General features: G+C 42.6%; 1 protein-coding gene across 4 annotated transcripts in view; it reads right to left on the bottom strand.

Moving 5' to 3' along the window:
• Positions 1-13561, bottom strand: part of LOC114498075 (S100P binding protein) — a 30589-nt gene extending 17028 nt beyond the window's left edge. The window contains exons 1-5 of one of the 4 annotated variants that reach the window (XM_036025723.1): positions 13296-13444; positions 6792-6820; positions 5517-6247; positions 4785-4867; positions 3225-3328 (exon numbers count right to left, since the gene is read on the bottom strand). In XM_036025723.1, coding sequence (XP_035881616.1) covers positions 3225-3328; positions 4785-4867; positions 5517-6245 — 916 coding nt within the window. In that variant the 5' untranslated portion in view covers positions 6246-6247; positions 6792-6820; positions 13296-13444. The other 3 variants (XM_028514154.2, XM_028514155.2, XM_036025722.1) reach the window with 3 other exon arrangements.
• Positions 13562-13596: the final 35 nt, after the last annotated feature.

Below are 13596 nucleotides of genomic sequence, written 5' to 3'. Positions count from 1 at the left end.
TGCTCTGTAATTCACACATAAACACAGAAGAAATGTAAACTATGCCCCTGGCCCCCTACAACATGGTATAGAAAATCTTTAACTTTTGGATGCACGAATACTGGGCAGTGGGAAGTGACAAAAGAACTTAGTATCGATCGCACTGGGTTCCCAGAAGGCAGAAGCAAGTGCTAAAGGCCTGTGAAAATTTAACTGTTAATGTTAAGACACATTTTTTAAAAAGACTTTATTGCCCTGGCTGGCGAAGCTCAGTGGATTGAGCTCAGGCTGCAAACCAAAGTGTCGCAGGTTTGATTCCCAGTCAGGGCACATGCCTGGGTTGCGGGCCACGGCCCCCAGCAACCACACATTGATGTCTGTCTGTCTGTCTCTCTCCCTCCCTCCCTTCCCTCTCTAAAAATTAAATAAATAAAGTCTTTTAAAAAAAGGCTTTATTTATTTATTGTTTTAGAGACAAGGAAGGGAGAAAGAGAAGGGGAGAAACATCAGTGTGAGAAACACTGATCGGCTGCCTCTTGAACACACGCCACTGGGAGCCCGAACCTGCAGCCCAGGCACATGCCCTGACCAGGAATCCGAGATCCTTCACTTTGTGGGACAGCGCCCAATCAACTAAGCCACACTGGTCAGGGCAAAAGATAAACTTTTTAAAAAACAACTTTTTATTATGGAATTTCTCAAATTCATACCAAAGTATATGCAGTATTACGAAACCCCACATAACCAATCACTCAGCTAGCTTCACTTATCAACATTTTGTTAGGGCTATTTTCTTTAATTTCCCATACTGTTTTTTATTCTTTTGAGATTTAAAAACCAACACCTGAGATCATATTATTTTACCTATAAAAACTTCAGTACGGCCCTGGCTGGCGTAGCTCAGTGGATTGAGCGCGGGCTGCGAACCAAAGTGTCACAGGTTCAATTCCCAGCCAGGGTACATGCCTGGGTTGCAGGCCATAACCCCCAGCAACCACACATTGATGTCTGTCTGTCTGTCTGTCTGTCTCTCTCCCCCTCCCTCCCTTCCCTCTCTAAAAGTAAATAAATAAAATCTTAAAAAATGTATGTTAAAAAAAAAACTTCAGTATAAAAAACTTCAATACACTTTCTTGCTAATACCAAGTATTCAATAAATGATGTTAGCTGCTACAGCTAGGTACTGTTCTATGCATCATACTTGTACTTATATGTAATGTAATTTTTACACAAGTTAAGTCTCATTATCCTCATTTTACAAATGAGAAAACTGAGTTTTTGTTGGTTCAAGGTCACACAGCCAGTAAGCAATGGTGCTAGGATATGAACCCAGAAGTTAACTTTAGAGGAGACTTTACTCTCCCAACCACTAAAGCATGCTGGTTTTCCTCTGTACCAGTTATTCTAGCTGATCCTTATGGGATAGAGTTGTGATAAAATGGGAGAGGGACTGCTGAATGGGGAAGAGATTGGAAAGGATGCTATAAAACAAGCAGCTGCTCATGGCTTTTCTTGTGAAATTCTTTTCTAAATGCTCCACCTGAGAAAGGAAAACGTACATCTGAATATATCAGTACCTACTGCCTAGAATATAAAAGTTACCTCGCCCTGACCAGTGCAGCTCAGTTGGGCGTTATCTTGCAAAGCAAAGAGCTGCCAGTTCAATTCCCAGTCAGGGGACGTGCCTGGGTCACAGGTTCATTCCCCAGTTGGGACACATTCAAGAGGCAACCAGTTGGTGTTTCTTTCTCACATCAAAGCTTCTCTCCCTCTCTTTCTCCCTCCCCTTCCCTCTTCCTAAAAAAAAAAAAAAAACAAATAAAAAAGAAAAGTCACCTCAAGGAGGGAAAAGCAACGACCCAGCCTCTTCCATAGAGGCTGAATACTGACAAACTTCTTTTAATCTGTGCCTCCAGTGACTTGGGGTGTGTGGTGGGGGGAGGAGGGTTCCCAGTTCCACCAGACCTTTAAGACAACTCAAGCAAAGGGATCTCACAACCAGAGGGCTGAGCAATCAGTATTAGTAATATTTGATTGTTTAACGAAATCTTAGAGTAAAAAAGTAAAAGAACCTGGAATAAAAAATTCTTCCAACTGATGTGTCAAGAGTTTTAAACCTTTTCACGCATAGCCTTATCAAACAAAAAAAGAAAAAACACTAATTAATTCAAGATTTATCAAAGAAAGGGGAGATTCCTCTGATCTTGGGTCAAAAATTCTTCTAAAACCCTCTCTAGTAATTTTAGAGTAACTGAACTACCTATCTTCTCTGTGGGGCCCACCTAAGGGCATCCTCCCTCCGCATCTTCCACGCTGCCCACACACAGACAGAAGGGCGCTCTCCCTGCTCCTCCTGCACTTTGCACGTAATTCTATTAGAGCACTGATCAACAGTGCAGCGTCATCATCCTCCCTTCTCTGGGCTCTCCATTCCTGAAGGGTCAAGACTCTACCTCACTTCTCTCTCCGTTCACAATCCCTAATCTTCAAACCTAGCACCAGTGAAAAGTACTTGAAAAAGATTTGCTAGATAAGTAAAGATACTGAAGGTGACAGAATATGGAGTTATCTTCATGAGAATTCTCTTACCAGTATCTTTCTAACCTCTGCACCTTCAGTGCAGCCCACAGTTTCCTTTGAAAGGTTTTCCCATCAGCCAACAGTTCAGGATGAATGATAACACCAACTATAACAGTCTCTTGAGGGCTAGAGGAGTGTAGCAATTTTGGTTTGCAACAGGTTTTAACGAACTAGGAATAATTCAGCTTGAAGGATCTGGAAGGTAGTCAAAGCCCTTCAAGAGCTTTTATACAGATAGCAAGATGCAGGAGGAAATTTGAAATGCTTGCTTTTTTATATTTAAGTGCTAAAGGCAACAGGGAAAATAAATAATTCCAAATAAAAATCAATGATTACTAAACAGTGCCTGGGCATCCACTTCTACCATTTTTCAGAAAAGAAAATCCCTAGCAAAAAGTACAGGTCTGGTTACAGCCATCAGCCATGGGGAAGATAGCTTCCATGTACTGGTATGAGTCTCTGGACCCCTCACTAACACAGCTAGCCCAGCCACTTTGAGGATTATCTGGTTAGGCAATCCTTTGGAATGAAAAGTTTTGGGTAAGGAAGTTATCTTTCTCACCAACTTAAGAAAATTCAAAGCAATCTCCCGATTTAAGCTATATTACATTGGAAAAAAAAGTCCCATCGCATCGTCACATGCCGTACTTTGGTTACCGTGTTACCTTGGTTCGAGTCCATTGAGTCTTTTATATGAGCAAAAACATTCCTGACATAAGTTTGCTTCTTCCGTTCTAGATCTGATTGTGAAAATGTTGGACCATTAGTCCTGGAACAAAGCAAACCAGGAGAAAAACAGTCCATTAGAATTGTGAATAAGTTTTACAGACAGAAGTCATACACTGCTAAACAATTAGAACAACTCACTTTCAGAGGCAAAATACTCTAAGATTCAGTGACAGAAGACTGTTCTAGTCACACAGCACGAAGCTGAAATCAAGTATGGAGCTGGGAGTAAAAAGGAGAAAGATATGCAACTATCTAGTAACGAGGCATAGGAAAGTGGAGACTACCTAGTTCCTAGAGAAGAATCTGTTGAGTAATTCAAGGTTAGTCGGGAAATAGCTAACTTCCTTCATAGAGCCACAGAAAAATTAAAGAGATAAAGATAGAGAAGAACCAGATGGATCTGGCAATTAGAACACTGGTGACCTTGGCAAGAACAATGTCTGGCCCTTGCTCATACTGACTGCACTATACTGAGGAGTCTGCAGGCGATAATATTGAGATAAGTCAATTTATTACTGTTCCAAGTAGCCTGAGTTATGTTCTCTGGTGTAATTTCCATTGCAAGCAATTTGCAAAGTTTCCAAATTATGTAAACAAAAGAAAAAAAAAGAAAAGGGACTTTAACCTTATTTGTAGTATTTTACATTTTCAAAAGCAGAGTATCTGCATAATAAAAAAATTGGGGAGAGGGAGTACAAGGGGACTAAACGTAATGGAAAAAAATACAATAAAGACTAAATGAATAAGTAAATGGAAAGACAAATAAAAAACGTTTAAATATCACTGTAAAAGTCAATGTGACTTAACCCAAAAAACAGCCTCGCTAATTGCTAATCGCAAAGGCCCATGTGGAGACACTGCCATCTCCTGGCAACAAGAGCAGGGACTGAAAAGGTGACCCAAATCTGCAAGCTCTGTAAGAACTTTTCCCCAGAACAGTTGTATGCAAGTTGGGAGAGACGACTAAGTGATTTTCTATGTTGTTACAAAATTATTCTAACCTCCTATCATATCTGTGATCAGGCTTTCCCATACGCAGGAAAAGAAATTTATACAGTGCTTTCACTAATGTCTTTTTTTTTTCACTGCTTTTAGAGAGAGGGAGAGAGAAACTTTGATGTGACAGAAGCATTAAATGGCTGCCTGCCATATGTGCCTGGACCCAGGATCGAACCTGCAACCTAGGTATGTGTCCTGACCAAGAATTAAAATTGCAACCTTTCAGTTACGGGACGACACTGCAACCAACTGAGCCACACCAGTCAGGACACTAATATGTCTTTTTTACTCTTCAAAAATAATCCTGTGAGTCAGCAGAGAAGGCCTCATTAGCCTCATTTTATTGACAAACTGAGGTCAGAGATTATTCGATTTTCCCAGAACTTCAATTATGCTCACTCCTGGGGCAGGGTTTCTGCTCCCCCCGCCCCCGCACAAAACAGAGGAACTGAGAAGAGAAACTGAAGAAGAAACCAGAATATTCCATTAGACAGTACCTTGCTTTGGCTTGCAGAACAGGAATGACTTTGCCTATTCTCTCGGGGACTTTCAGCTTCCCAGAGTCCTTGTCAAGAACATCCTTTTTGGAGTGGAAGCAATGCAGAAAGAAAGATGGTTCTTAGTTGTAAGAGAATAACTGAACACACTATGGAAATATTCTCGAACTAAAGGCCTCAGAGGCCTATCCTTGATCCTCACTGTGTACCAGGCACTATGCTAGTTCTTTAAATGAGAGTGAGTATAATCTTAAGGAAAAAAAGAACCCTAAGCAGTAGGGATTATTACATTTATTTGGGACAAAGGGAAGCAGGCTTACAGTGGTTAAGTAAATTGTCTTAAGACTTTTCAGCTCTTCCAAGGCTGACTCAGAGCTGGTGCTGTACCTAATATGGCAATATAACCAATGACTGAGGTTTAGGCTAAAGCACAAAGAAAGGAAAAATAGTAGTAAAATCATCATCGACTCAGTAATTATTCAATAAGTGGTCATTTAATATCATGTATGTTTGTGTAAATACACTTTATTAATCTTTACTGTATCATGAAAGACTATTTACTCTAATTCATAAATAAGAAATGTGAGGAAACAGAGAGGCTAAATAATCTGTCCAGGGTCACGGTGCTAGACAGGTTTCAAACCCCAATTTGTTTGAAGACAAAGCTCTGCTATAGAGCTTCTCAGTGAAAATAATTTGACTTTTCTTTTCACCTTGGAAAAATATACTTACTTTGTCTGAGGAACTGGAAACGACTGGCAACCTCATTTCATTACTTGACTTATGGGATCCGTTTCTCCAGGACGACCCTGTGCGAGGAGTCTCTGAATGGTCCGGGACCGGAGAGCAGACAGGTGTAGGTTTCTTACTATCAGGCGTACTTTTATCAGGGACAGTCTGTTTAAAGCTATTACTTGAAGGAGAAGGGAATGGGGGCCCATCCCAGGCAGAGTCGCTGGGAATGGTTCCTTCAGAGTAAGTGCCAAGTCTGCTCTTCTTCGGGCTAACACAGTCTTCTCTCACGTCCTCTCCAAGGGAGGAGGGCTGCTCGACACCTGTGGACACATCAGTCTTGTCCTTATCGAGCACGGCATCACAAACCGTTGGGTTAAATGGTGCAACAACGGTTAACTTTACATGGTTCTTTTCTAGTGCAAAGGGTCTGTTTAATGGTTTTGTAGGAGTCGGTCCCTGACCAACTGGTGTGTTTAGTTGAGGTAATCTGGAGAGGCCAGGAGTCTCCGCTGCTGGTGCACAGCTATCCAATGCATTTTCCTCGTCCTTATCCGCCTGCAGTGACTTCTCCTCTTCCTCCTCATCTGACTTCAGTAACTCCTCCTCCTCTTCCTCAGTGACACTGAAAAGGCCATCATCTTCTTCTCCTTCACTTGGTTCCAGCAAGGCATCATCCAAAGCGTCCTCATCCAAGGAAGCCCTCGAGGGCACTAGTGAGCACATCATACCTGGAGAAATAAGAGGCAGTTTTGCTGAGGAACAGGAACCTTATACCAACTCCAGTCTGCTCTATAGCGGGACGGTGTCCTAACATTTCAAATTCTTTACACTGTGAATTATAATATGAAAAATGACTAAGATATTTAAGCTTTATCAGAATCATGGAAATACATATTAGAACAATGAGATACTTTTTTTTTCCTTAGCAAAATGGTAAACATTAAGATAACATAGTAATCCAGTCTGGTAAGGATGGGAGGAAAAAGTACTCTCACACTCTGTCAGTGAGAGTGTAAGTCTGCACAACATTTTGTGGATAATAACTCAGCAATGCCATTTGACCCAGATATTTCACTCCTGGAAGTTTATCCTACAGAAATACTAATACAAACAAGACACATGGATACATTTACAAGCACGTCCAAACCAGCATTATCCAAAACAGCCAAATACTGGAGACCACCTAAATGTCCATCACCAGGATAACAGCTAAGTAAAATCATGGCACATTCATGCTATGAAATAGTTTACAATTACAGGAGACCCCCTTACCTGCAGTTTCACGTTCCAGTTTCAGTTACCTGAGGTCAACCGAGGTTCAAAAATATTAAATGGAAAATCCCAGAAATAATCCCTACGTTTTGAAACACAGACCATTCTGAGTAGTGTGATGAAATCGCATGCCTTCCCACTCCGTCCTGTCCAGGGTGTGAAGTACCCCTTCGGCCCGCACATCCACACTGCACATGCCACCCACTCATCAGTCACTCAGTAGCCATCTCAGTATTCGGGACAACTGTCATGGTACTGCAGTACTTGTGTTTCAGTGACCCTTATTTTACTTAATGGCCCTAAAGTGCAAGAGTAGTGATGCTGGCAATTCGAATATGCCAAAGAGAAGCTATAAATTGCTTCCCATTAAGTTAAAAAGCATGTATATACAGAAAAAAACAGTGCACATAGGTTCATTAGTATCTACAAATTCAGGCATCCACTGGGGGTCTTGGAACACATCCCCTGCAGACAGGTGGGGACAACTGTATTTAAAAAAACAATGAGATCTGTATGCACTATCGTGGAATAATATCCACAACATACAAACAAAACAAACCTGTATTATATAAAATGGTTGGGTTTTCACAGTTTACACTTTTTAAAAAAAACAAATGTGTGCCTGTTGAAGTTAAAACACACGACTGTAAGCAACGCCTTCCACAATGCATGGAGCTGCTAGTGTGAGCTCTGCCTTTGTCATGAGCCCAACTGGAAACGTTTCAGCCCCTGCGAGCTGCGCCTTTCAGGAGACTTGTCAGAATGATCGACTCCCACCTTCCTGCAGGCACAAAGGAAATTAAAGATCTTCTCATCCCTTCAACTCTGCTAATTACAAAGTCAACTGTATTATGCTTTTAAGGTGCTCCATCTATTAATTTTCATCTTGATTTTTTTTAAATACCAGAAAGTTGGATTTTGAGTCAAGAACATCAAAGAAAAACCTTTAAAGGAAAAATTATGCAACTAAGAAACTAGGTTTGCTCAACAATTTGTACTTTCTTAAGGGTACTGCTTGCTCTAGGAGGACAAATACTGGCTTAGGAGTTCAAAGGCCTGGATTATAGTCTTGGTTCTGTCACTAACCAGCTATAACAATTTGGGCAAGCCACTTAACCATTTGGACTTGTTTCCTCTCTTATAAAATGGAGAAGAGATGGAAAGGGGAGGGGCAGGCAATATCTAAGCTAGTATTTTACATATTATATGTCCACGCCTGAGAAGCTGTAAGAAATTATTAACCACCGAACTCAGTAATTTGGAAAACTCATTCTAGCCTTTTGACTGTGAATTCCGCCTACCCCACTTGCCTCCACACCACGCCTGGAATTTTAGCTTTAGTTCCTGCATTCTTATAGAAAACACTTTCTGTGCTCCAATCACCACCCAGCACTGAGCTAGATAACATGTCTCTACGTAATTTCTAAGAAATAAAGATGTGACTTCCACCCTCAAACAATGCATACTCTTGCCAAGGAGACAACAATTTAAAATTATACACTACTATAAGAAAACATGAAATGGTATGGTCAATACAGTGCTACAGAAAGAGTTAGAAGGGAAGGGAAAGGATGACAGAATTTTAAAATTATGGTAAAAGGGACCTGTGTAGTACACAGCATGATGATTACAGTTAACAATACTGTATTTTATACTTGAAGGTTGCTAAGAAAATAGATCCTAAAAGTTCTCATCACAAGAAAAAAATTTTAACTCTGTGAGGTGATAGTCATATGGCAACACGTACATACATCAAATCACTGTGTTGAACACCTTACACTAATACAGGGTTGTGTGTCAATTATGTCTCAGTAAAACTGGGAGCGTAATAAAAGAAAGAAGAAAGCTAGTTAGACTTACTCATCTTAGAAATGAGATGGGACAGAAGGGGAAGAAATATTAACTATTATAAATCAGGCACTGTGAGACACTTTACAACTCTAATTTATCCCTTCAACTAATCCCTGTAACACAGATCTTATCAAAGAAACAAAATTTTCTGTTGTATTTAATCTTAGAGCTGCTAAGACTTTTTCTTTTACTTTACCAGCAATTGTTGTGCAAGTTCCAGGCACTGAAGCAGGTTCCTCTAGGAAGAAAAAAGTAATTTCTCTGCCCGGTGACCAAGTTTTTTAAAAGTTATTTCTTTAGGCAGAAGTTTACTTTTGGAAATTTCTTTTTCACTTCAAGTTTGTGGCTGTCAATCACAAGTACTTCAGACACTGGGTTTAAGCAACTCCATTTCAGAGAAGCCCTTTCTGGGCCCCTACCCCTACTCTCACTCCAACTCCTTCCAAAAGGTCTAGTTCAAGCACCTGCTTGACCAAAGTTCAACAGATTTTCACTCCTGGGAAACCAAAGTTCAGAGGCATAAAGTAACTTAACCAAATACACAGAAGTAGTAATGCTAGAACAAGAACCCAAACTCAAGTCTAATTCCAAAGGCAATGTTGTTTCTTCTTTCACCCCTGTGATAGACTTGCCCAGGGTCAGCCAGCACATGGCAGAGCCTTCTAAATCCACTATACCCTCTAACATACATGAAAGATAGGGACACCAATGAGGGTTTCTGGTGCCTTGGCAAAACTAATTTAAGCCACTTTGTTACTCGCAGGCTTCCCCTGGCTTCCCAGGTGGAATGGAAGAACATGAGAAATACCCCTGAATGGGGCCAAAACTCACTGGAAGAAAAACATCATGACTTTACTATGCACGCACAGGACAAACATCCTCCACAACCACGGAAAACATCAATTCCTATGCCACACTGACATCCAGAGCCACAGAGCTGGCTCTTCTGAGCTTCGCTCCCAGAATGTTCCAAAGGGGCTGGGAGCAAAACCATGTACAACAATACCATATACATATAATTTTTAAAAAGATTTTATTTATTTATTTTTAAAGAAGGAAGGGAGGGAGATAGAGAAACATCAATGTGCGGTTGCTGGGGGTCATGGCCTGCAACCCAGGTATGTGCCCTGACTGGGAATCGAACTTGCGACACTTTGGTTTGCAGCCCGTGCTCAATCCACTGAGCTATGCCAGCCAGGTATACATATAATTTTTAACTTGCACAAATCATTCTCCTAATTTTACTCCCTCATTTTAAAACATGTTCATAATTTAAAACATACACAAAAATAACATAATAGCATAATGAACCCTCACATACCCATCACCCAACCCTAACAACTATCATCGACATATCGCTAATTTTACCCCATGGACCTCCCCACTTGGCGGGATTATTCTGAAGCAGATCCCAGGCATCACATCATTTCATTTGTAAGTAATGAGAAGTCCTTATCATAAAATATCTGGCTTAGATTTCTAATTATTCTATAAATATCATATATTTTTAAAGATTCTTAAAAATCAGTATCCAAATACGGTCCTTGCATTGCAATTGGCTGATGTTTTGTATTTTAATCTACAGATTCCCCATTTTTTGTGATTTGTTAAAGAAAAACTACTACAAATTGTATATGCATAGATATATATTATTGAGTTATAAAAACATGTATACAAAGAAGAAAAGCCAAATTCAGGATAGTGGTTATCTCTGGTCATGGGGAGGGAAGAGGAATGGCTGGGGGCATAAGAGGTTCAATTCTACCCGTTTTCTTAAACAAAACAAAACAAAGCCCTAAAACAAATGTGGCAACGGAAGATAAAGCTAAATGGTGGGTATCGTAGTATTCATTACTGTTGGTATTCATTCCTATAATTTTTATATGCTTTAAATATTTAATAATAAAAACATTTTTTATCATAAATTCCTAAGGGCAGATGATGGTGGGTAGTCACATCTCAGGTCTGTAACTTCTTTTTTTAAAAGAAATATTTATTTATTTATTCATTCATTTATTTTTAGAGAGGGGAAAGGAGGGAGAAAGAGAGAGACAGAAACATCATGTGTGGTTGCCTCTCACATGGCCCCCACTGGGGACCTGGCCTAGCAACCCAGGCATGTGCCCTGACTGGGAATCGAACCTGTGATGCTTTGGTTTGCAGCCTGAGCTCAATCCACTGAGCTACACCAGCCAGGGCTAATAATAACATTTTTAAATGAGAAGCCAGTGGGGATACAATGATTATATTCTGAAGTTTCAAATGTCCTCCCCGGTAAAACGGGGTCCACCATAACACCTAGCTCATGGGGTTGGAAGAATGACATGAGATCGTGAACACAAAGCACTCAGCACACCACAGGCACCATGTAAAGGCTGTATAAGTAGTGGCTATCAATATTACTTCACCCCATGCTCATCACCTCTCTGACCCGTTAAGGGTGTTAAGAGAAGCATACCAATGACAGGAAAAAGAAAAGTGCTAAACTGGTACGGAACGTCTCCTAGTCCCAGCTTGTTAAGAAATGATCCAGTATGCTCTAGCAGAGTGTCTAACCCACAGCTGCCAGCTGCATGCAGCCCAACACAAAAGTCACAAATTTACTTAAAACCTTTTTGTTTGCTCATCATTTTTTGTTAGTGTTTGTGTACTTAATGTGTGGCCCAAGACAACTCTTATTCTCCCAGTGTGGCCCAGTGATGCCAAAAGGTTAGACACCCCATCTCTTCTAGTTTAACCCAGCATTCAACCATTCTGACACTAAATTAAAGGCCAGGTTGTACAGACATCTAAACTGCAGGCAGAGTCTGCAAACTAACAATGAAGTATCTTATAAAGGGGGGCTAAACTAAAATTCAGAAACGTCAGCAATTCACTGGAAGTCTCTGAACCTTAATACAGATGAGAATACTCATCTGAAAAAATGGGAATTATTCACTGTTAACTTCAAACACAGGTTATCATGAGATTCAAATGAGGACAAGTTTATGAAAGCAGTCTAAACCCTAAAAGCCCTATACTAACGTAAGTTGGTATTTAATGCATTTGCACGGGGGGAGGGGAGCGGGAATCTCAGATAAAACTGAAGTTCTGAAGTTCAGTTCCACAAGACTGCCTTAGTACTTCTGTCTGCCATTGTACCATCATCACCTGCCCTTCTTGGTACTTACTTTGTAAGCTCCACCAAAAGTATGAGGATCGCTTTATTTTTAAGGGAAGAATATTTCCCATCTCCCAACTCTCTCTCAATTCCTCTGCTCCCCACCCCTTCTGTGACCCTATTCTGTCCTTCCACGTCTCTCACTTGTCCACCCCCTTCTTCACACTTCAGTTTACCACGCCCACCCTGCCTGTTCTCTAACCTCCCGGTTGCAACCTCAGAAACTGGTTCCCTTCCTATTTTTATCATACCTAAGAAACCTACTGCCTTAAAGCACAAAGCTTTATTTTATTCAGGCCACTAAAACTGCAACACCAGACACGACCCCGTAATTCCTCTCTCAACTAAGAGCGCTACCAAGCTGGATCTGACAGATATGAGCAAGGACTATTTCCAAGGGACAGGACTTCCCCACTGGCCTTTCATTCCCAGCCTTCCCCAGTATGCCTTGCACTCCGTAGGTTTTACCGCCCTATAAAAGGGACAGATATAAAGTTTAAACAAGATCAAAGTGAGCTGCAATTATCTGTAAGAATTGTGCAACTCCCTCTGAGGTATCTGAAAAGGCTGTAGGACAGAAAAACAACCCAGAGCTGGAAATCTCTGCTAAAGGGCCCCAGGGCACTCCTCCCACACAGACATGGGAGACCAATATCTAAGCCGCAGCAACAGGTTTCTTTTTAAAAAAGAAAATTTAAAAAATTAATTCAGACACGTTTGCTAAAGCCTGGAGCCTGTAACATATCCACAAGAAACTGGAAGTCAGGTGGGGGTAGCAGGTGGGCAATTCAATCACTTTCTGGGTTCATCCTGCGTTCCAATTGCCCTCCCTTCGGCCCAGGAAGGAAATAGTGGGCACCTCCAGTTCTTGAGAGCCAGGATGAAGAGTGGCCCACATCCACCCTTCGGCGGTTGCCGCTTGACCTCCCCCAGCACTGCCTCAGAAATGCCACAGCCGCCAGAACAGCATCGCCCCGGGACACGGCCTTCGCACTTCCCTGCTCCCAGCTCCAGGAGACCAGTAATTCCCGCCTCCCCGCGGAAGGCGGGAGAAGCTCTGGCTTGATCTCCGCCCCTCCCCCAACAGGGGCAAAACCGGACCGTCTGCAAGCCCGTGTCAGCACCAGCACCCGCACCCTTCTTCCTGAGGACGGCTACCCGCATACACACCGCAGCGGGACCAAGGCCCCCACTCCCCCGGGTGGCAGGTCGTCCTCTCCTTCCCCCACCCGGCAGAAAGACCACTATCTCCTCCCCAACTACAACCACCCCCCCAGTGGTCCAGGGGGGCAGCGGCACAGCGGCATCACCCGCCCGCTTACACTTCCATCCCTCCCCATCCCGCCTAGGCTGGGAGAACCGACGTCACTCCCCGCCTCTCAGGCCGCGGAACAACCTCCCTTTTCCTCCGCAGGGTGAGGGGCACCTATAGCCCGCCGACGTGGAGGTGGGGGCAGGGACACTCCCCTCCTCTTCCCTCCCGCCGCCATCACCTCAAGAACGAAAACGAGCCCTTCTCCCAGCAGAGTGAGGGACTCCCAACCCTCTTAACGGGGCGGACAGCGTACGTGGTCCCCAGAAGAAGCAACAGGCGCCCCCATCCTCCTTCCAGCCAGGGAAGGTCGACCCCTCGCCCCTCCCACTGTTCACCTCCGGAAGCCGGGCCGAAGCCTAGGCGAAAGACCTCGCCTCACTCCGCCCCCTGCGCCATTTTATCGCCCCTCTCCCCGACCTCCCCCACCCTAACGCGGCCCCGGCTGCTCCAGGGGGTGGGCAAACAGGCAGTGATTGGCA

The sequence above is a fragment of the Phyllostomus discolor genome, chromosome 5 (assembly GCF_004126475.2).
Source record: "Phyllostomus discolor isolate MPI-MPIP mPhyDis1 chromosome 5, mPhyDis1.pri.v3, whole genome shotgun sequence".
Taxonomy (NCBI): Eukaryota; Metazoa; Chordata; class Mammalia; order Chiroptera; family Phyllostomidae; genus Phyllostomus; species Phyllostomus discolor.
The sequence above is the reverse complement of the archived record's forward strand: the minus strand, read 5'-3'. Positions and strand labels throughout refer to the sequence as shown.